A 23,936-nucleotide genomic window follows, 5' to 3' on the forward strand; every position below is an offset into this window, starting at 1 on the left:
GCCTAGGCAATACCTTAAACATAAATATTATTGGAAGTCTGTTGGCTAATTGTCTGTGTGCTGAGGGGAGAAGAAAGCTGTGGTTTAAGCCAAGCCCTGATCTCCTAGATGACTGAAAGGGGGATTTTAATCATTAAAACAAACAACTAATTGAACCCAATTGTGTTGCAATCTTTTTGACACCCCCCCCCCAATCTATTGACAGTCATCTCACTTTTACCATCCTAACAGTAGTTTCTCATGAAAGCAGGTTGACATTTCTCTTCTGCCCATGAAATGGCAATACATGTATACTAGGCACTTGTTTAATTTTCATCCATCCTTACTACTACGGTTTTTTGGCAGTATGATGGAGAGTGCTGTGTTTGGAGTCAGGAACACCTGATTTCAAATCTAGCCTCACTTACTAGATGTATGACCTTGGGCAAGTTACCCAACCTCAATCTTCCTCAATTTCTTCACCTGTAAAATGAAAAACAAAAACCAAACCAAACACATAACATCTACCTCCCAATGTTGTTGGGAGGATAAATTGAGGTAATATTTGTAAAGTCCTTTGTACAGCAAATAGAAGGTGCTATCTAAATGCTAACTGTTGTTATTAGTAAAACAAATAATAGTCATTTTAAAAGCTAAATGAGAGACCATCTCTGCTCTCTTGCACTCCCAATGCCATTTTAGGTTGCCATTTTGTAATTTCTTGGCTTCGATATCCATTTTGTCACTTTGCCTGTTGTAAAAAGAATGGGGCAAGAGAAGGTGATTTTCACGCTGGCACCACCCCCACCCCTCCCTCCCGCAACCGCACACCTAAACCGTGAGGTCTAGAGAAGCCAATTTTCCTTGGGAATATTGCCAGGGAATTTTTTAATTTTCTTTGAAGAAGGAGGGGCAGAGGGCGGAGCAGCTTTAAGAAGGCTGATCCCCTTAGAGATGGCGATTCCGAGATTAGGCCACCGCCCACTGTGAGTACTTCGTGACTTCGCGGGGAGGATGCCTAGCCCCTCAGAACACACTGCTGATTGGCTCGAAGGTGGCTCAGAATAGGGGAGGGTGTCTTTCGGAGCACCTGGACGCTGATAGGCTGCAGGGTACCCCACCCCCTCACTCATTGGACAGAATCACAGATGCTCGTGGATTGGTGGAGTTACTAGGGTGGCCCAGGCCAAAAGACTCAAGTCCGGATCTGGAGCAGCGATGGCGATTGTAGCTTGGCTTGTTTGTGCCCGCCTGCCTTGGTGGGGAGTGCGGCTGCCCACGCTCTTCGCCTCACGGCGGGGATACTCGACGATGCCTGTGGATGACACGATAAACGGGCTGAGCGAACAGCAAAAACAGGTAGCAAAAGTGGTCCCCGACCCCTTGCTGAGAGGTCCCCTCGCGGGGGCCGTACGGGGCGGCCGCTAGACTCGCGCGGTTCCCCGGCCTCCCCCTCCCCACCCTCCGCTGCCCACTGGAGAGCAGGACTCTCGGGTCGGGCCCAGGCCCAGCCTCAGCTTCTCAAGTAAGTGGCAGCTCGAGGTAGACGGCCGAGTCCTGGCATCCCCCTCTTGGAGCCTGGGTCTGACCGATGAGTGGAGTGCTTCGTGCCTCGGAGCCTCCCCCAGGGGAGCGAACCCTGCAGAGCCCTGGGGTGCGGGTGACTCCCGAGCTGGGCGCCCCAGCACGCAGTAGGCGGCCCCGGCACAGCTGGGGGGAGCTTTGGAGGGACTACCGGGGCTTTGCCCAGGCAACTTGAGTCCTGGACAGTGTTTGAACGCCAGTATTAGCAGGCACTCTTGTAGGGAAAGACGTTATCCAAGGGCATACGGAGGGCATATGGAGATTGGAAATGGATGCACTTTCCCTTGGGAATTTGACTATGGTACTTATTGACTAATAACATTTATTAGGCGTTTCCTTTATGCCTGGTGCTATTGCCCAAAGCACGCTCTTCTCAGCTGCCTTCTAAGGCCCCCGAGTCCCCGGCTGTGAGCAGAATTTCAGTGATTCAGTTGACAATGAATTTGAGGGAGACGGAGAATTTGGAGAGACCTCAGGATTTAATGGACAATTTGGTGGCGCAGTGGATAGAGGCCAGGCCCTGAGACAGGTCCTGACACTTAACTAGCTGTGTGACCTTGGGCAAGACACTTAACCCTGTTTGCCTCAGTTCCTCATCAGTAAAATGGGCTAGAGAAGAAAATGGCAAACCACTCCAGCATTTTTGCCAAGAAAACCACAAATTCAGTTCACTAACAGACACAACTGAACAACAAGAGGGTTTAATCTGTTTTTCATTCTGTACTCCCAACTGCCCCCGAATCATTTCAAACAGCATTTTTCTTTCCATTTGTTATGCTTTCCCAAACTGACAATCACTCTATCCTCCTTTGTAACCTGTTCCAATATTAGAAAACAATAGCCTATGAGTGACTTAAAAAAAAAAAAGTGCTGCCTTGGAATCAGGAGACCAGTTCAAATCTAGCTTCTGGCATTTACTAGCTTTGTAGCCCTGGGCAAGTAAGACATTTAACCTCTCAACCTGGAGGGTTGGACCCTAGTCCAACCTAAGGTCCCTTCTAGCTGTGGATATATGGTCCTATCTGTGACTGCTACCACTCTGTGTGACCTTGGGCAGAGGGTATCTGAGGACTCCTAACCAACTCTAAATCATATCCAATAGGTGGACCGTCTGAGTTGACTGTCATGGCAAACTGGAGAGAGAGGTCAGAGGATAGGTTCAAATCTAGGCTCTTCACTTATTTACCTTTATGATCTTGGGCAGATAACTTCACTTCTCTTTCCTTAAATGTAAAATGAGGGGATTGAACTTTATCACCTCTAAGATCCCTTTCTGTTTCTAATCTCTGATCCTCTTCACAGTCTTGGGGCCAATTTAGAATGACATTTCATTTCTAGGTCCACACCTCAGCGTCTGGGTCAGCATCTGTTTTGATGTTGCTCTTCATGCTGAGATCAGTTCTTTCAGTATGCCTTAGTGGAGTCACTAGCCTCCAGTTGATGAGAATGTGGAAAGAATTTATAACCTACCTTGAGTGATCTCTTCAGCAATGCTTATTCATCCCATTTTCCCCTCCCTTTTTGTTCCCCAGCTCCGACAGACCATGTTCAAATTCTGTCAGCAACATTTAGCCCCCAAGGCCCAAGAAATTGATAAGACCAACGAGTTCAAGGACCTTCGGGTAAGTCTAGAGTTTTGTATTACTGGCAACAAGAAAATATCCTCAGGTCCTCTCAGAGGAAGACCTGGGAGGAAGAAGCAAAGTATGCTGTGCTTAAAGAGTTGGGATGATTAGGGACCCTCATCATTGCTTATGAAGACTAATTTTTTGTATTGGCCACTTTGCTGAAACGATAGGTCCTTTCTTTAAGTGGCTTGTGATTGAATGTTTGGGTTCTGTGCAGTTGCTTTATTTGTCAGATACTGGTTGCTTGGTTTTGCAGTTCATTTTCTATTTGCAGGAATTCTGGAAGCAGCTGGGGAACCTAGGAGTGTTAGGCATCACAGCCCCTGGTGAGTCTGGCCCCTGAAAAAAAATAAAATTTTCCTACTGTCTTTATGCCCAGGATTCCCAGAAGGAGTGGCAAGAGTAGTATTTATTGATAATACAAGAAATTTCTCACTTCACCATCCCCAGTTCTGCTCAGTGTCCTCAGCTTCTTGCCTGCCTCTGCTCAGGGCATTCTCTTCTCTTTCTGCCTAGTGCCTTCCTCCTTCCTCCTTCCTCCTTCCTCTTCAGCTGCAGGGTCAACACGAACACCAGCTGGTCTGTTGATTAACTCCTAACCTCCTGTGGTGGCTCCCAGGGCTCTCCTTCATTCTTGCATCTGGGCTTGGGAGTAGTCTTGGTTTCTGAGGGTTTGAAATAGCCAGGGGTAGATGAGATCCCTCATCCTCCCCCTCATCTTTATTTCTGGCTAGACTTCACTAGAGTCCAAGCAATGAATGGATAATACTAAATTCAAGCTCTCATAGGGATATGGGGACTCAAAGGTTCCCAAACTTATTTGGCCTACTACCCCCTTTTCAAAAAAAAAAAATATTCAGTGCCCTCCTGGAAATCTACTTTCTTTAACTTTTTAACGTTTTTCTTTTTTTACATTTGTGTCATTTCAAAAAAAATAAAATTTTTAAATGACATATCTTAAATTTAATAATTCATTGTAAATTTGTGGATTTTTTTTCCTGCATTGAAATTTTGATGACCAAGTATCATATCATGTAACCGTATAGTATCATATTGTAAATAAGTCATTAAATGTATACATTCCTGCCAGTGCATGCTGGACTTCCAGATAATGTATGACAAACTCTTCTACCACACTTATTTGTTAGGACCAATCGGTGGACTTGATCACTGAGCAGTTATAACTTGCATTTTGTGTGTTTATTTGGAAAATAATGTAATCACTATGACTTCAACTCTGTTACACAACAGATGAACCATATACAAACAGTTTTTAAGAATTTTCTTTTTTTCTTTGCCTTATGCTTCCAACACCCCCTTATTTTTATTCAGTGCCCCTTAGTTGCATCCAAGTTTACTACTGCCCCCCCATCTCATTCCAGCACCTCCTGGAGTGGTGTCACCCATTTTGGGAGCTTCTGTAGGGACTGAATCAAGAAATAAAACCCAGCTAATTTAGCAGAGTCAGTCTCCTCCATCTCCCATTGCTGCCACCCCTCCATGTACTAGATTTCTGCCCAGGGGACCCTTCTCAATGGCGCAGCCAGAGAAGGGTCAGATGTGGTGACTGCTTTTGTTATCTTAGCATTGCCTCTACATTTGACAACAGTCCAACCAGCTTCTTTGCTTGAGTATATCAGATCCAGCATATTATTTTGCCATTTGGTCTTGGGATCCACTTGGCAGCAGGGAGGTTGTCTTTCGCCATTATTGACATAAGAAATCAATAGGCCTGTACTGCTCTGCTTGTTCCTTTATGAGCCTCATCTCTCACAAAGAGCTTGGGGGCAGTGGGAGCTTAGTTTTATTCATCTGACAAACAGTTTTCCACAATGTGAAAAGCACTGTATGGAACTAGAACAGAGATGAATGACTATCTATACCTTTCTTTAAAGAGATTATAATCTATGGAGAGTGAAGTTACAAGTTACTGTAATAAGAATCTAATGTGTTGAGAGAATAACAGAGTGCCATCCAAGTCACTTAACCTTTACAGGCCTCAGTTTCCTTCTCTGTAAAATGAAATATGGGACTAGATAGTCTCAACAATCCTTTCTAAGACTGTCATCCGGTATGCTGTGATCATTTCTGTCTGGGCTGATTGGGCAGAGCTTTTTAGCTTCTGAGTTGAGTCTGCTACAACCAGCAGAGATGGAGGGCGGGTTGACATTCCTGACAAAGGGAATATCGTAACAAAGACAAAGAGAGGAACAACGGGTTGGAACAGCATGTGGTTTCATTATGAGCCAGGGTTCTTTGTGGAGGGCTGCTAGGTTAGATTGGGGAGGGAATGAAGAGGGAGGAGATTGCAGTGACATCTGCCCCAAAAGCTTTGAGCCTAGTCAGGGAAGGAACATGGGCAGGCGTGGGGGATAGGAGTGGGGGTGGGGGCAAGGTTGTTTTTTAATATGCTACAGGGATGTGAGCGTAGTAGGTATGAAACCCAGCTACTCTTTCTGATGGGTAGTTAGGAGAGTTCCCACTTCCCACCCCTGTCTAGAATAGCCTAATCCAGGACTTTGAGAACAGGAATTTCACAGTGCTTTGCCCTGCTGTCTGCCTCAGATTTCCAAACTTTGGATTTGTGAAATCCCTATGTCTTAATACTCTCTGGCCTTGAGTGCAAGATGCATTCCTTTTGCTTAGTTCCCAAACAGTGTGAGTGTTATATTTAACTGGAGCAATGAGCCAAAGATAAACTCTCGATCCTGGGCAAGCCTAGGAGTCAGGGCATAGTCAGAAGCAGGTCTTGGTGCTGTTCTCCTCTGACATTCTTATTGATATACTCTTGCCCAGTGACTGGAGCGGTGCTTCTGTCCCAGTACATGATTTAAAAGTGTTAAATGAACATAGTTTTCTTTTTCTTCCAAGGCATATGAATAATCTAACTTTAAATAAAAGAATGGGGAAAAATGCTATTGACTCCTTCTGAATGAGAGTGCTAGTTCTCCACCAGTCATCCCTGTAGAGAATATGTTGAGTTAAAAAGTATTTGATTTTTAATGTTGGAACTCAACAAAAATGCACCTGTAGAGTTGGGGTAACCTTTGAGTACATTTGCCTAGAACAGCTTGGCAAATTCTCTGGCTTACACAGCGCCCCAGCCTTGTTTTATTTTATTTAAATTCAAAGGGCATGGCATTTTTACTACCTGAAAGACCCTAACATGGGCTTCCCCAAGAACCACTCTGCTTTTTCTACATAATTCTACTCTTTTTTTTTTCTTTCCATCTCAGACTCTCCCACCCAAAATATGGCATCTCTTTCACCAGCCCAGTTTCTGATTCTGTAGTTTTATAAATCTTTGCCAAGAAAACCTGTTACTTTAAACCCATCTACCCTTGACTCCTGACTGGCATCTCTTGTGCCGACATCTCAAAATCCCTTTCTTCTCTATACTCCATATCTCCAAACTTAGTTATTATTTGAATTGGCTGACAACCTGCTATTTCTTCCTTTTCTTTCTGAAGTGACAAATATGGCCTGTGGCCTCAGGTACTATTTATAATTAATTAATTATAAGTGAGAAAGTTTTTCTTTTTTAAGACATTTTTCCAAACGAATTTTTTTTAGTTACTGTATATGAACCAAGAAAGATAACTTAGTTTTATTTTTTGTGAATGCATTTTCAGTATTTCTTTTGCAGTTTAATATCTCAATGTAACAGGAATATTTTTAACTCACTAACTGCAGACTACAATGATTTTTTTTTTAACTCTCCTTTATGGTAGAATATTAATGGGTAGGATAAAAACAGTGAAATGTGTCGGCTTTTTCTAAAAAGTTCAAAAATTTTTTGCACACATGTAGTTTTAAATTTTCAAAATAAATGCCTTTAAAGATGGGGGAAAAGACATATAACAAATTAGCCAACTGTACCACCCACCCTGCTTTGACTTTCCCATTTAGAAAAGGCCACTTTCCTCTGGGATTGGAGGATACAGATAGGTTTAAGTGGCTGAGATTTTCTTAGCATAGACTAAAATAGATTATCTTCATCTCTCTTTTTTTTACTGTATCAAATGCTTTATTAACTTCTAGTTTACATCATTCATTTTCGCAAGATTTTGAGTTACAAATTTTCTCCCCATTTTTCCCCTACCTACCACCCCAAAATAGCGATCCCACTGAATATCCCCTCCTCCAATCTGCTCTCTCCCATATTTTCTCCCATACCCCTTTCAACTTTTCCAGTGGATCTCTATGCCCCAGTGTCTGTATATCTTATTTCCCAGTTACATGTAAAATAATATTAATAATAGTATATATACATATATATTTTTTAAACATTAGATTTTAAAACTTTGAATTCCAGATTCATTCCCTTCCTCCCTTGTCACCCACTCTTACTGGGAAGATAAACAATTCAATATAGGTTGTACATGTGTAGCTATGCAAAACATTTTCCATATTGGATATGTTGTAAAAAACTGACTATATTTCCCTCCCTCCTATCCCACCTCCCACTTGTTCTATTCTCTTTGATCCTGTCCCTTTTCAAAAATGGTTGCTTCCAACTTTCCTCCCCCACAGCCTGCCCTCCCTTCCATCATCCCCTTCCCCCCTACTCTCCTATTTAGTGTGTATGTCATTCTCTCCCTAAGCCAAATTCAATGAGAATAAGGTTGACCCATTCCCTTTTGCCTTCCTGTTCTTCCCCTCCATTGTAACAGTTTTCCCTTGCCTTTTCTAAATGAGATAGTTTACCACATTCTGTCTCTCTCCATCTCCTCTCATTACATTCTTCTCTCACCTCTTAATTTCACCTTTTAAGTACCATCCCTTCCTATTAAATTGGTCCTGTGCCCTCTGTCTATGTATACTTGTACACATATATACACACACTTACATATGTATTCATATGCCCATATACCCTCCTATATAGACATATATGTAAGTATATATATACATACATTTCTATTCCCTTCAACTATTCTCATACTGAGAAAAGTTTCATAAGTTACAATTATTGTTTTTCCATGAAGGAATATAAATAGTTCACCTTTGATATGTTCCTTATGATTTCTTTTCCCTGTTTACCTTCTCATGCTTCTCTTGCTTCTTGTATCTGAATATCAAATTTCCTATTCGACTCTGGTTTTTTCATCAAGAATGCTTGAAAGTTCTCTATTCCACTGAATGACCATATTTTCCCCTGAAACATAATACTCAGTTTTCCTGGGTAAGTGATTCTTGGTTTTAATCCCAGGTCCTTTGACCTCCAGAATATCATATTCCAAGCTCTTCAGTCCCTCAGTGTAGAAGCTGCCAGATCCTGTGTTATCCTGATTGTGTTTCCACAATATTGAAATTGTTTCTTCCTGGCTGCTTGTAATATTTTCTCCTTGACCTGGCAACTCCAGAACCTGGCTATAATATTCCTGGGAGTTTTCTTTTTGGGATTTTTTTCAGGAGGTGATCAGTGGATTCTTTCAACCTCTATTTTGCCCTCTGGTTCTAAAACATCAGGGCAGTTTTCCTTGAGAATTTCTTGAAAGACGATTTCTAGGTTCTTTTTTTGATCATGGCTTTCAGGTAGTCCATTAATTTTTAAATTCTCTCTCCTGGATCTATTTTCCAGGTGAGTAGTTTTCCCATTGAGATATTTCACATTGCCTTCTATTTTTTCATTTGTTTGGATCTGTTTAATAGTATCTTGATTTCTCTGAAAATCACTAGCATCCATTTGCTCCAATCTAATTCTGAAGAAATGATTCTCTTCAGTAGGCTTTTGAGATTTTTTTTCCACCTGGAAAATCCAGCTTTTTAAGGCATTCTTCTCCTCATTGCTTTTTTGCCATTTGAGTTAGACTATTTTTTTTAAAAGCAATCGGGGTTAAGTAACTTGCTCAGAGTTACATGGCCAGTTATTTTTTGTGTGGGTGCCGAGTATCTGAGGCTGGAACTGATCCCAGGTCTCCCGATGCTGGGGCCGGCACTCTTACTCACTGCGCCACATGGCCACCCCTAAACAATTGGGGATAAGTAACTTGTTCAAGGTTACACAGCCAGTTATTTTGTGTGGGTGTTAAGTATCTGAGGCTGGAACTGATCCCAGGTCTCCCAACGCTGGGGCCTGCACCACCTAGCCACCCCGAGTTAGTCTATTTTTTAAAGTATTGTTTTCTTCAGTCAGGTTGTTGATTCTCATTTCATAATTTTCTTGCATCATTCTCATTTCTCTTCCCAATTTTTCCTCCACTTCTCTCATTTGGTTTTCAAAATCCTTCTTAAGGTCTTCTATGGCCTGTAACCAGCTTGTATTTTTCTTGGAAGCTTTTGGTGCAGGAGTTCTGACTTTACTGTCTTCCTCCTGTTCCATGCTTTGATCCTTTTTGTCTCCAAAAAAGAAGTGCAAAGTTTGATTGCTTTGCTTGCTTTGCTTCTCTTGTTTGCTCATGTTGCCTCTCAATTACTTAACTTTTGAACTTTTTGCCACAGTAGGACTCTGCTACCAGACGGGAGATTTGTCCCAATCACTGGGGTTTTCTCAGCTGCTGGAGCTATTAGTTGGGTGCCCTCTCTGAGCCTCCCCATGCTCTGGCAAGGTGGTCGCACACCCCAGGACCTCCACCCTAGACAGCAATCCAGATCCAAGCAGGTTAAAGCAAGAGGGATTACCCCTCAGACTGGTTGCTTGGTCCCCCTACACTCTGCAAGCCAGGAGCTGAAGCTGCTAGGTGGTGGCTGCACAGCCACCATACGTTAGCAGCTTCTCCCTCCAGGGGATAAAGACCAGACCATACTCATGAACTACAGGATCCCAAAGTCCACACTGCACTGTCCTCTCATTTTATCCTTAGCATCTATGGGTTGATAATTCGGGTAAAGAGCCACAGCTGCTGCTGATCTGAAATCCCTCTAGCTGGTTGTGGCTGCCCTGAGGCTCAAACCTCCAGCTCTTGGGGGGCTGGGCTAGGTTCTCAGAGTGCTGTGCTGGCCCCTTCCTGCCAGCCTGCTGGACTGTCTTCAGCGGGAGGTTAGCTTCTCTCTGTCATTTTGTGGTTTCTGTAGCTCCAAAGTTTGTCTAGAGTCATTTTTTACATGAATTGGAGGAGGTGGGAGCAGGAGCCCCACAGAAGTCCTGTTTCTACTCTGCCATCTTGACTCCACCCCTCCTCTCTCTTTAAAAAAAAAACTTTCCAATGTTATTCCAAGAATAAGTAAACAAGTATAATGGATATTGTTTTAACTACTGTGAAACTAAATTCACATAGTGAACAAATTAACCTTCACTATGCAAGGTTGTTACTAACACAAATATTTTCCTCCATTCACAATATGAAAAATCCTCAAATTTAGGCAATCATGTTTCAGTTTTTTGGGGGGGGGGTTGGTTAAGTGTGTTTTAAATTTTTATATATTGCTTTAATTTTTAGAGCACTTTATTTTTTGGTTAAATGCCTCCCCACTTCCCTATCCATCAAGTCACCTCTTCTAACAGAGAATGAAAGAGAAATGGGGAGGGGGGGCGGGTTTGGGAAGCAAGTTCAACAAAATAAGTCAACCCTTTAGTCAAATCTTAAAGCATAAAGTCCTCCACCCCTTTAAAAAATGGAAGTACATTTTCTCATTTCTTTTCTAGGCTGGCTGGTTGAGTTTAAAAGTAAAAGTTATTTGAGAGCCATATAGTGCTAACTAACCTCTAATCTCATCTGACCTGACTAGAATCACTAATGGATTAATCATTGAGGCATTATTACCAAGTGATGCTTTTCTCTCTCCCTTCCCCCAACTTCTAATATAATACTTGATTATGGCATATAGATGACCCTGGATTGTTGGGGGCTTTGCCAGATTTTAGGAAGCAGGAAAGGCTTTTTAAGAATGGTCTCAATGACAGGCAGCTAGAGCACCCAAAAGCTGAGGGTTTATGTTTACACAGAAGTCTCATACAGATTCTCTTTCTGGGATTTAATGTTTTTGATACTCTTTTCTTTGTTATAGTCTCTTCCCACCACCAAGAGAACTTTCCAGTGCACCAAATAAGTACAGTCAAGCAAAACAAATTAACATATTGGCCATGCCTGAAAAAGTCTCACTCCCAGCATTTTTCTCCTAAAGAATTCAAAGCAGTTGTATTTTTATGGCTGCCATTATTTTATCTTTGCTGTCTCTTCCTCCTCTTCCCCTCCCCTCCCCATTCCCCAGATCAATATGGTGGCTCAGGCCTGGGCTTTCTGGACCATGTGATAGTAATGGAGGAGATATCCCGAGCATCTGCATCTGTGGGGCTCAGTTACGGAGCCCACTCCAACCTCTGTGTCAATCAGCTTGTACGGAATGGAAATGAAGCCCAAAAGGAGAAATACCTCCCCAAGGTAAAGATGTATGGCAGGAGTCTGTGCAGCAGGTTTTCTGTGCAGCAGTTTCCTGATGGCGAAGTGGCACTTGGGAAGTATCTCTCATTCAGGAACCTCCAATGATGATTTGATCCAATGAGAGTTTTATAACCATCCTGTCCTGGACCTGATATGGTTGGAATAAAACTCAGGATTCCAGAGTGAATCTGTTGATAGTGGCAGTATGTAAGGTCTTATGGAAACAGACAGATGGGCATGATTCATCAGACCTTTAGGGACAAGACAGAGGTTCTCTCTAGTTCTTGAGAAATGAACATTTCTTTTCCTGGGCCCTCACCAATACTCAGACCCAAAAGGAAGGTGTTCAAGGGTGAAATCCAAAGAAGCCACAAAGAAAGCATCAGGACTTTGGTATAACGGGTAGCTGCTGGAAGATCCCCAGGTTTCTTTTTGATGGTTTTGTGATGTCTCTCACAGCTCATCAGTGGGGAACACATTGGAGCCTTGGCCATGAGTGAGCCCAATGCTGGTTCTGATGTTGTATCCATGAAGCTGAAAGCAGAAAAGAAAGGTATGGCGACTCTTAGCTTCAATCCTGGACAACTGGCTACCATGACAGGGTCCACAGAAGGCTTTGGGCTGGGGTGGAGGTTGGGGGCAATGTGGCATATCAGGAGAGTAGCATTTGGGCTGGGTTACACATAAGTTTTAGTTACTTGTGCCTTGGATCAGGGAATGTCCCATGCTTAAAATGGTCTACATTCTTTGACTGGTTAAGATGGAAACAAGGAATCTGGGTTAACTAGCCAGAACTACATCTCCTTAGGGGATTACTTCATCCTGAATGGCACAAAGTTTTGGATCACCAATGGACCAGATGCTGACGTCCTCATTGTCTATGCCAAGACAGACATGTCTGCTGTGCCAGCTTCTCGGGGTATCACAGCCTTCATCGTGGAGAAGGTGAGCAGGGCAAGTATGTGTCGCAGAAGGATGTGTTTTCTCTTAGCACTAAAGTCAAGAGATTGATTTTATTGCCAAAATTTTCTTCTTTGCCAGCTTTGACCCTGATAGCCCCCTCCTTCTTAATACCCTCTGGCCTCATGTTACATAATATGTCAAGTCTAAGATACCTCGTTTCCTATGTCTCTTCCTGTGCCTCTGGACTAACCTCTCCACCAATCTCAGACAAATTTGCTTCTGACCACTTTATACCTGTCTTTAAACTTTGCCCAATACTACACCCCATGTGTAGAATTCCCTTGCTGCACAAAAAAAAATCGCCTCTCAAGCAGCATTTTAAATGCTATACTTTCTTTGAAGCCTTTTCTTAATTAATTGAAAGAAACAGTTCATTCTCCCTGGACCCTCCTTGTGGAAAAAAAAATGCAACTCCAAAGATTTCTCCACCTGTGTCACTATATTATATAATATTATCTTGTCTTTTTGTCCATTTATCTCCTTGTATGTCAATGTGTGTTAAGCTCCAAGATGGCAGGGACGTTGTCTGGAGTTTTACTTGTATATAGCCCCTCATCCAGTACCATATGAAGATAAAAAGCTTAGCTAAAATGTTTTGTGTCGCTGGCCAAAGACCAGTCCCTCTTTTTTCCTCATCTTTTCCTAAATTAGTAATTTGGAGGATCTGAGTGAAATAAGAAGCTATTTGCTAGAATGAGATCCCAAAGCATGTCCTAGGGTCCCTCAGGTCACGAGGCTTAGCAGTTTCTGCATTACCTGAGTACAGAATCACCATTTCTAATTTAATATGGTGTTAATTGGGTCTAATTGGACTCTGTATTTGCTTTCTGCCTTCTTGTGAGGATCTTTGATCTTTTGTGAGGATCTAGCCTAGGAACATTTCTTGTTCTTCCACACAGGGCATGCCTGGGTTTAGCACATCCCAGAAACTAGACAAGCTGGGAATGAGGGGCTCTAATACCTGTGAACTGATCTTTGAAAACTGCAAGGTCCCTGGTGAGTATTCCTGAACATGAGCCCTGGTTCCAGCCATTCCACCTAGAGATGGTGGGATCAGAGGTTTAGCACCAAAGAGGTTCTTGGGATCATCAAGTTCAACCCTCTCATTCTACCATCAAGAAAACAGACCCAGAAGTTTAATGACTTACCCAAGGTTACATAAGCATTGGGGCCAGGTTTCAGTCCCAGTTCTTCTGACTTAAAATCCATGGTTTTTTCTCATTCCATCATGTTTCCTCCCATTCTTCCAACCCATTCTTCCTTGAAAAGTCCTGTTAGACTGTTCATCAAGGATCTGTAGTTAAGCCCTAAACCTATCACTGTTTTCATAGGTCTAGATATTGGGAAGATACCAGTCCTGACCAGGTACTTTTAGGCAGTCATGCCCACACACCAGAGTCTAAGGGGATAAATTATAGTCCTTATGCAGAGAAATAGGCGAGGTCTCTGGTTCATGATAATCTTGACAGAGGAATAGTATGTGGGGACACAAAAACAGAATCTATACTGAGCCACTAATTCCCTTCTGATACATGGAATGTTTTTCTACATGAACAACTTGAATTATTCACTGGCAAGGGCGAAAAACCATCAGAACCGAACTATCAGTGTAGACCCAGTGGAGGGATGCTAATTTACCATCTGAATTTTCCCTCATATGTACCTGATCAAACACAGCATCTGTGACAAGGTGACAATGTGGAGAGACAGTACCTGAGGAGGGCCGGCCCTGGTCTGATCATTCCACGATCCAGGTGGCACTCCTGTTCAGTTCTGAATTAGACATCTCACCCAGGCTGCCGGCCTCACAAAGACTGCTTTTGTCCCATGGCAGTGAGTGAGCTCAAAACTCAACTCACTGAAGTGCTTCATCTCTGTAAACTCAGGACTAAAGTACATTTTTATTAATGGGACAGCCACATTGTCCTTAAGGATATGCAGTATCCTGATGGATTATCTAGAAGGATTTTCAGCAAAGTCCCTTTCTTACTGAGCATAGAGGTGAGTGTCTCTGACCCTGGAGTGGTTCAGAATGATGATTCCATGATAGAACTGAAAGAAATGTAGAGATCGGAGTCCAGCCCTTCAGTTTTTTGGTTTGGTTTTTTTTTTTTTTGCTTTTTGGAGGGCAGTTGGGGTTAGGTGACTTTCCCAAGGTCACATGGCTAGTTTTTTGTGTGTTATGTGTCTGAGGTGAATCCTCCTGACTCCAGGGCCAGTGCTCTATTCACTGTGCCACCCAGCCAACCCCTTCATTTTACAAAGAAACAGAAACTGGAGATGTGTAAGGTTGTTCATGTAACTAATAAGGGTCATAAGCCAAGGACTCTGGGACCTGGCCCAGTGCTCTTTCCACCACACTAGAAGTCCTGTGGGATTTCCCAGAAGGAGATCTGACCCAGATCACAAGTTCCCACGATCTCCCTAGTTTAGAGCCACTACCCTAACCCAGATCATGCTGGGGACTGGTGTGCAGGAAGCATAACATCAGTGTGGAAGGTGGGTGTGAGTAGAAAGAACACAAAGTGGGAATGACATACACAATAAATGGGGTATCTCACCCTACAGGGGAAGAGAGGGAGGATGATGGAAGGGAGGGCAGGCTGGGGAGGAGGGAAGTTAGAAGCACCCACTTTTAAAAAGGGACAGGATCAGAGTAGAGAATAGAACAAGTGGGGGGTGGGATAGGATGCAGGGAAATATAGTCAGCCTTTCACAATATATCCACTATGAAAATGTTTTGCATAGTTACACATGTACAACCTATATTGAATTGCTTGTCTTCCCAATGAGGGTGGGTGATAAGGGAGGAAGGGAAAGAATCTGGAATCCAAAGTTTTAAAATCAAATGTTTAAAAAAATATATACATATTATTATTATTTTACATGCAACTGGGAAATAAGATATACAGGCACTGGGATATAGAGAGCCATCTTGCCCTACTAGAAAGTCAAGAGGGGAATGGGGGAAGATATGGGAGAGAGCAGATTGGGGGAGGGGATATTGGGAATGCTGTTTTGGGGTGGTGGGTAGGGAAAAATTGGGGAGAAAATCTGTAACTAAAAATCTTGTGGAAATGAATGATGTAAACTAAAAAAGATAGAAAAAAAGAAATTCACTTTAAAAAAATAAAAATAAAAAAAAAGAAAGAGCAGGGGTGGCTAGGTGGCGCAGTGAATAGAGCACTGGCCCTGGAGTCAGGAGGACCTGAGTTCAAATCCGACCTCAGACACACTATGTGACCTTGGGCAAGTCACTTAACCCCAATTGCCCTCCAAAAAGCAAAGAACAAAATACAGAAAAAACGTATTGAACAAGATCCAAGGATAGACTTGACAACAACAGTCTGCCTATGGGTCATTTGCAGAATGACATGAAAAAAGAAATTTTTAAGGAGTGGCCAGGTGGCTCAGCGAGTAAGAGTACCTGCTCCAGTGTCAGGATGACCTGGGGATCAAATCCGGGCTCAGATACTTAGCACCACACCCAGAAATAACTGGCCATGTAACCTTGAGCAAGTTACTTAACCCCGATTACTTAAAAAATAAAAAAGAAAGAACACAAAGTGTTCTTTTATGTTGACCCTAAATATTGCTAAACGTGGCCCTCACAGTGACAGTTTTAGAGCTTAAAGATTACCCAATCCAATCTCTTCAGTCTACAGATGAGCATATGGTCCAAGAAGTAACCTGATTTACCTCATTTCCAAGGTCTGCTAAAGTCCATGGGTGAGTGATCAGACCAATAGATCATGAGAAGGAAGCAGATGTAACAATTTAAATCTTGTAGATGGTGTGGTAGAAAGAAAAATGGACTTGGCGTCAAAAAACCTGAGTTCATATTCCACCTCAGATACTTAATAGTTGTATGTCCCTGAGCAAATCACTCTTATCTCTCAGACATTCCATTTTCTCATCTGTAAAATGGCAAATAATACTTGGCATTAGTTAACGTCAGAAAGTTGTTGTGAGCAACACATGTTGTTAGCCTTAAAGATTACTCTGCTGTGTACAACATATCCTCCAGCAAATATCTCTTGAAAAAGCTCAAGTCTTCCATCATGGGTCCTATGTCTGATGCAGCTTATTAAGCACTTTCATGCGTCTGGAACTGTATGGGCTAACATGTACTTTGATAAAAGTCCATCTAAGATGAAGTGATACTGTCTGTTTGCAGCTCTGAATAGTCCTCTGCTTCCGACTGACTAGACACTTTCCCCAATAGTCTCTAATGTCCTGGGTCACCTGAATAAGGGTGTCTATGTACTGATGAGTGGACTGGATCTGGAGCGGTTGGTGCTGTCTGGCGGGCCCCTGGGGTAAGTATGCATTACCTAGATTTGAGTCTTTCTTCTTATCAGCTGCTGCCATCAGCAGTCTCTCTTCAGGACTGTGGGTTCCTCACTTTGGCTTCAGTTTTTCCTTCTTTGGAACAGAAATGATCTCTCTCTCTCTCTCTCTCACTCTCTCTCTCTCTCTCTCTCTCACACACACACACACACACACACTCTTTATATTTCTTAGCATGGCAGTAAAATGTGCTTCAGAGCAAGATGAAAAGACCACGAGTTATGTTGTTCAGCAAACAGGCTAAAGCAGAAGGCCTGAGTTCTAAACCCCAGCCTGCTGCCAGGGAGTAGCAGACATCACTACTTTTTTTCCTGGTCTCAGTTTTCCCCTTAGAGAAAGAAAAGTTAATAAGTCATAATCATAGGACAGAGAAGCAGCCTGTACAGTGGATAGAACACTAGACTGAGTTCAAGTACTGCCTCACACACAGACATTCATACCAACTGTGGGATCCTGGCAAGTCATATACCTCCCAGTGCTTCCCATCTCTCAGACTAGAAGCTGTAGGTGAGTTCCGAGGCTGAATCTGTGAAGGCAGTTTTCACATGGAATATTTCTTGTATGGATAAAATCACAGATCCAGATACTTATTCCACCCCATCCCACCCCACCCACCAAAATCAAATCTAGAACAGCCTTTAGAGATCATCTGGTGTGGCTGGAGTTATTGAACAAAAGCTTCATTTTTCAAATGAGAGAACTGAGGCTCAGCAATGTTGTTAGTGGCAAGAGATGGCCTGAGAACCTAAGTCTTTTGAGTCGTGGTTCAGTGCTTTTTCATCTGTGGTATATTACATCTCTGCTTTGGCATCAGAGGAAGAAAGAGATCAGAAGATTACGGGATGTCATGTTCCTTTTTCTCCTTATGTTATGTGACTTTGCCATCATTCACCCCTAACTCCCGCTTTTAAGAGACTACTAGTCCTACCCTCTCTCTCCCACCTTGCTCCTTTGCCAGCTATCCTCATTCAGGGATGGGCAATGAAGGGCTCCCTTCCCTCTGGCAGGGTCATGCAAGCCGTCCTGGACCACACCATCCCCTACCTGCATGTGAGGGAAGCCTTTGGCCAAAAGATCGGCCATTTTCAAGTAAGTAGGATCTGGCTGGGGAGGTGTGCCATGCTAGAGGAAGGAGCAGTCCTTGGGATGCAGATCTGGCTGAGGTTCCCTGAGCACTCCAAGTGCTTTGTGGAAACATCAGCCCAGTGGCCTTGGAAGTTGTTCTTTGATTATCTCCCTCGAGCCAGACTTATGGCACAAGCTGTCCAAGAAGTGTCCCTGGGACCCACCATCCACTCCCCTGATCTCTAGGTGCTTTCATGTAGGAAGTGGGCTTTATTAAACATGCCTTTACTCCCTTACCATATCCACGCTTAGTTTTGCTTGTCTTCTGCTATTGGTTTGGGAACATTCAGTTATTGTTTGGGGCAAGGGCGGAAAAGGATATGGGGAAAGAAGGAAGTTAATAACTCCCCTGAAAGGTTGTTGAAATAGAAGTGCTTTCGAGATGCCCTACATCTTTTGGGGTGGAATGATGGAGAGTGTCACTTCCCAGGTTTCAGCCAACACTGGCACACTGAACAAGTTCCAGTCCTTCCCCAAGGACTCCTTCCCTACCTCCCGCTGCTGCTGCTCCCCCTCTTGGAGCCTAGAGCCACTCCTTTTCCACTTGGAAGTAAAGGGACTGGAGATATTAATGCTGGATACTTGTTTGTACCTAGCTGATGCAGGGGAAAATGGCAGATATGTACACTCGCCTTGCAACCAGTCGGCAATACTGCTATAATGTTGCCAAAGCTTGTGATGAGGGGCATAATAATACCAAGGTAAGCGCCTCCCCTGTCAAGGAAAGGGAGAGAAGATGGGCTTTCAAACCCAAAGGAATTGGGGAGGGGGAAGGAATACTGAAGAAGGGGGCTCTCTCTGCATACCAGCCTTTGGTAGAGACCCTACCAAAAGGGCCCCCTGGCTTTTGAGGTGCTCTCCTCTGTCAGGGTCCAGCAGGGGCCCTATCAGAAGTATAGGATGATGTCATCCTCCCACAGGACTGTGCAGGCGTGATCCTTTATGCAGCAGAGTCAGCCACACAAGTGGCTCTGGATGGCATCCAGTGCCTAGGTAAGTGTACCCCTGCACCACTCAGCTGCTTCTCTTGAGGTTTTTTGCCTGTTAGAGTCACTCACCCAGACCCTCTTATTGTTTGGCTCCTGATACACTGTTCAGGCCACACTAGGGCATGAGGAGCTGGTGGGGGCAAAGGCTGCTGCTGGGGGAGTATGCAGACTCTTCTGTATGACTCTTCTATGCAGACATACAAATATAGCTGCCTGTAATTACAGAAGAATGGGGAGTAAGAAGCATTATTACCACAACCAGTCCCAATGCCCTTTCCTACTTCCACCCTTCTTAGTTCCCTGGGCCTTTTTCAGATCCTCTTCAGTCTAGGCCTCAGCTGAGAAGCAGCCCCGACATGTTATCCTTCTTTATCCTGCCTCCACCCTTCCCCACCATCTACTCCCTACTTTAGGCCCAGAAGGAAATGGTAGCAAAAGACAGATATTTTTCCTACATCCTATTCCCATTAATGTCATCTTGTCCCTTCTTGGCTGCAGGTGGCAATGGATACATTAATGATTTCCCTATGGGGCGTTTTCTTCGAGATGCCAAGCTGTATGAAATTGGGGCTGGAACCAGTGAGATTCGGAGACTGATCATTGGCCGGTCCTTCAACAAGGCATTCAAGTAACCCCTAAAAGTCTATATACCTCTTAAGCAGAATAGCCAAAGGATGTTTCTGTGGGAAGCTGTTGCCTCTTTCCTATACCCCAGAACAGCCAAAAGCCAGTCCTACTGCCTGTCTACCTATCTAGCTGGAACTCAACACTGGGCAGGATTTACTGAGAAACGCCCACTGAGGATGATGGGGGCAATGGCAGCAATCACACTCAAGATAACCTTGACTCTGCTTTTATAGTCAGCCAGCCAGGGACACTGTTTTCCTAAGCCTTAAGGCTTTTTCTGGGTTCAGTACACAAAGTCAGCTTATGCTGACACTTCTGGAAAAGGGCCTTGGAGTTTCCTAGGGCAGACTTTCTTTGTCCTGTTCCCCACTCCCCACCAGTTCCACACTTCTACATTTCTCCTCTGCTCTAAAAGGTCCTGGCTGCCTGGGGAAGGGTCATCACCAGAGGTGTTCGTGCAGGGGGGCCTTCTCTCCACAACTGCAGGTTGTCACTCAGGTTCTCTAGCCTCACATTTCCTCTGTCTATCTGCTCTTGAGGAGCAGCATGTGATAGCTGCAACAATTGCTGAATTTTTCTTAGTTTTCTTTTTTTATTAAACCAAGGCTTCTCTATTCAGTTCATTTGCACACGCTCACAGATGCATCCAGGCACTCCATCCTGCCTTTCTCCATGGCACTTGTCTGTAGTCAGAGGTTAACATTCTCTATTTAACTGAAAACGTCCAATGAGGTAGTGGTCAGTCACACAAATTTCTTCCTGGGAATTGTTACAGAACACTGATCATTGACCACCTCTCCCTCCTTAGTTTGTTCTGGGGTGTTTTGTTTTTTCCAATTCGTGTTGAACTTTTGAGATAGTTGAACCTGCCATGGTTGTGAGGGAAGAGAAGAATTAGTTATTCCTTCAGGCTAACCCTTTTCCTGCATGTTTCTACCCTCCTCCCTAAAGTAAAAAAAATGGCCTTAGCTGCCCTTCACACTCAGCAGTCTCAGATCCTAGAAGCTCTTTGCTAGGAACAGGTAAGGCTAGTTTCTTCTAGATAAGGCATTCTCCTTTTAAATTTTGCCTCAAACAAGTACCCTATTGCTATGATAGGTGAAGGAAGAAGGGCTGCATCACACCTAGCCATCTTCTGCAGTCCCTTGGTCCTTTTAGTTACATGTAACCCTACAAAGACATATACTATATTTTTCATTCCCCCAAAACCACATGTTGCTGGACTGTCTACCCTAAGAAAGCACGTGTCATTTACAAAGGTACCAAGCATCCTGACCTAACTTCCTAGTGGCCTTAGAGCTTAGCAAAGAACAGACTAGTTCAGGTTGGCATGACTTGAAAGGACTGTATTGGTCTGAACAGAAGCCACACTTGCCCCTAATCTGGTTTGTATACAGCCCAGTATCACACATCTATTAAGAAGACAAAACGAGCATGAAGCAGCACAGATAAATATAGTTTTATCTGAGTTGGAAAGCATATTTAATAGTTAAATTTTATCTAACTTTGTTAACATATGCCTATTTCACCTGCTTTTGGAGCCATATCATGTTAGAAATGTTACCTGTATGTGGACTAAGGCAGCAGCTACAATGTTCCTGTGACTCTGCTCTGTTGGACTTGTCAGCGTCCTTGAACCCTCTTCCCCACCCTTTCCAACATCAGGAGCTAAGTTGTGTCTTCATGATCGCACCTGCAGCTGTCTCTGTTCCCTGCAGTGCCAGCTGAACCTGAACAGTGCTGGCCAGTTTCCAGACTCTGAGCATTTCCCTGAAACCTCAGGAGCTTTTTTTTTATCACAGCAGTTTGGTGTTGGCTGTTTTGTAGCATACATGTGGTGAGCCAAATCCATCCGTTTCAAAATGTGTTTTTAGTGGTGACAGGTATTTGCCTCTTTCCCTAACCTCTTACTCTGGCTGGTGTCCTGTGCCTTGGCCACCATGGAAATTCTGGGTACTGGCTTCCTTCTTGCCCTTAGCCCTCATTGTTGGCTTAAGGGATTTGGAGAATCCCCTGCTGGATCTAGTCCTACCTCCCTGAGGTATTAAAAGAGTTCTGTGAGTCATGCCATCTCTCCCCTGTCAGACATTTTTCTGTGTGTAAAATCAAGTTTAAGTGACCATCAGGGATAAATGAATGGGAAGAGAAGTCCAAAAAGGCTAACCCGTTTCCTGAAGGGGTGTATGTATGTTTATGTGATGCCTGCATCAAAATGGGCACAGGCCAAACCAAGAAGTGTGGAATGATGAACGCAAGCCAAGCGAGATCTGTCATGGCAGTTCTGATTTATTGATCAGAGGGCAGGATTTATTTAATGAATGCAAAGCAATTCTCTCTTAGGAATACATGCAAATATATTTACTGTCCTTGTACATTGAGCATATCTATATGTTTTTATGTCCTTGTTGACTTACCTAAATCCATATGTTTTAATATCTTTGTTTCCTTGCATGCATCTGTGTCTGGGTCACAGCTTGGTTATCACGTCCTAGGCTCCTGCAAGTCAGGAAGAGAAGGTGAGCCAATCTTAAGACATAATATAGCCATCACGGGGAGAAATCCTGAACCCCAGAGTCTTCCCATGTATGGACTGGGTCAGAGACTGGCCCTCCCGACATTTATGTATATACATACGTACATATGTACATCCATATACACATCTCAGATACATACACACATACATCACCGATCTTTTTAACCAGCTGGCAAAATCATTTGTGTCTCTTGGCTTGCCCTAGCTGCATTAAAGTTCTCTAAGGGTTAGAATTAGTGGATTGCTAAGAAGCTAGCTGAAAGGGACCTCTTTATTTTACAAATGAGGATATTTGAGGCAGCTAGGTGGTGTAGTATCCAGAGTGTAAGACTTGGAGTCAGGAAGACCTGAGTTCAGATTCTTCCTTGGGCACTTACAAGCTGTGTGACCCTGGACAAAAATGGAACTGTTTCAGCCTGTTTCCTCATCTGTAAAATGGACATAATAGGGGGCGGCCAGGTAGCACAGCAAGTAAGAGCACCAGCTCCAGTGTTGAGAAGACCTGGAGATCAAATCCCGGGCTCAGACACTTAGCACCCACCCAGAAACACCTGGCCGTGTAACCTTGAGCAAGTTACTTAACCCCGATTGCTTAAAAATAAAATTTTAAAAAAAATGGACATAATAGCACCCACCTTATAGGGTTGTTGTAAGGCTCAAATGAGGTCATATACATGGTGCTTTGCAAACTTTAAAGCATTATATAAATACTGACTTATTATCAAGGCCTAGCTAGAGAGGTGGTCACTTGCCTGAAGTGGAGCTTAGGGCTAGATTTGGAGTCTTGTAACTTGGAATAGCAGAGGAAAGTTGAAGGCTTGAGGCTGAGTTTGAATCCTTGCTGCTGTACTGAATCCACCAAACTGTCATTCCACCCCTTGCTCAGCTTCCCTCCACGCTGCAGCACTTTCCTCAGGCACATGCTACCTAGCACTGTGGAAGTGAAGGAGAAAGAGGAAGTCGCGATCCTAGCATGATGCCCAGCAGGGCCTGTGCCTGGCTTCTAGGCAGGAAGACTAGCCAAGCATTGTGAGCACCCTTTGGCTTCTTGCCTGCTTGAGTTTCTGTTAACTAGCCCCAAAGTTGTGTCCTTTCTCAATTGTAGCCCTAAGATAAATCATGCAATAGACTCTCCCTTAGCTTTTCCTTCCTCCACTCTTATTTTTAAAAGTACAAGTAAAATCAGATTTAGATGAACACCAAGAGTAGTCTTCAGGGGGAATTTGGAGAAGGGGAAGGGTTTAAAGGAGTAATATGAGGGTGCATCTGTGTCACCTTAATTCAAGTAAAATTTGATTTAAATGACCATCAAATGCCAATAGTTTGAGTGCAAATTGAAGTATAATTTTCACACTTTATTTTTCCTGCCTGTTTTTTTTGCAATATGGCTAATAAGGAAATATGTTTTACATGATTTCACGTGCATAATTGCTATCGTTGTTTGCCTTCTCAGTGGGTGGTAGAGGGGGTGAGAGGGAGGGAATTTGGAGCTCAATTTAAAAATGAAAAAATGTTTAAAATAAAAACTTTTTTGTCTTTTTAAAATTTTATTTATTTTTGGTTTTCAACATTCACTTTTCTAAACTTTTGAATTCTAAATTTTCCCCCTCCCCAAGATATCATGCAATCTGATATAGGCTATACATAAAACATTTTTTCATATTAAACATTTCCACATTAGTCTTGTTATAAAGAATCAAAACAAAAGGGAAAAACCACAAGAAAGCAAAAAAATAGTATGCTTCAGTCTGCATTTCAGATTTCATAGTTCTTTCTCTGGATGTGAATAGCATAAAATAAAAAAAAAAAAAGAACTAGTGGCTTAAATTAGCCAAAG

At 43.2% G+C, this 23,936-nt stretch overlaps 1 protein-coding gene across 1 annotated transcript; it reads left to right on the top strand.

Moving 5' to 3' along the window:
* Positions 1-1,112: 1,112 nt before the first annotated feature.
* Positions 1,113-23,644, top strand: IVD (isovaleryl-CoA dehydrogenase). Its single transcript, XM_069105742.1, has 12 exons — positions 1,113-1,338; positions 3,096-3,185; positions 3,466-3,517; positions 11,343-11,512; positions 11,972-12,065; positions 12,321-12,457; positions 13,375-13,471; positions 16,701-16,794; positions 17,833-17,914; positions 18,547-18,651; positions 18,871-18,943; positions 19,438-23,644. Exons 1-12 carry the CDS (start codon positions 1,198-1,200, stop codon positions 19,569-19,571), a joined length of 1,269 nt encoding a protein of 422 aa, XP_068961843.1. The 5' UTR covers positions 1,113-1,197; the 3' UTR covers positions 19,572-23,644.
* The last annotated feature ends 292 nt before the right edge of the window (positions 23,645-23,936 follow it).

The sequence above is a fragment of the Petaurus breviceps genome, unplaced genomic scaffold, assembly GCF_028583685.1.
Source record: "Petaurus breviceps papuanus isolate PSGF00001 unplaced genomic scaffold, PetGlider_PUasm1.0 77, whole genome shotgun sequence".
Taxonomy (NCBI): Eukaryota; Metazoa; Chordata; class Mammalia; order Diprotodontia; family Petauridae; genus Petaurus; species Petaurus breviceps.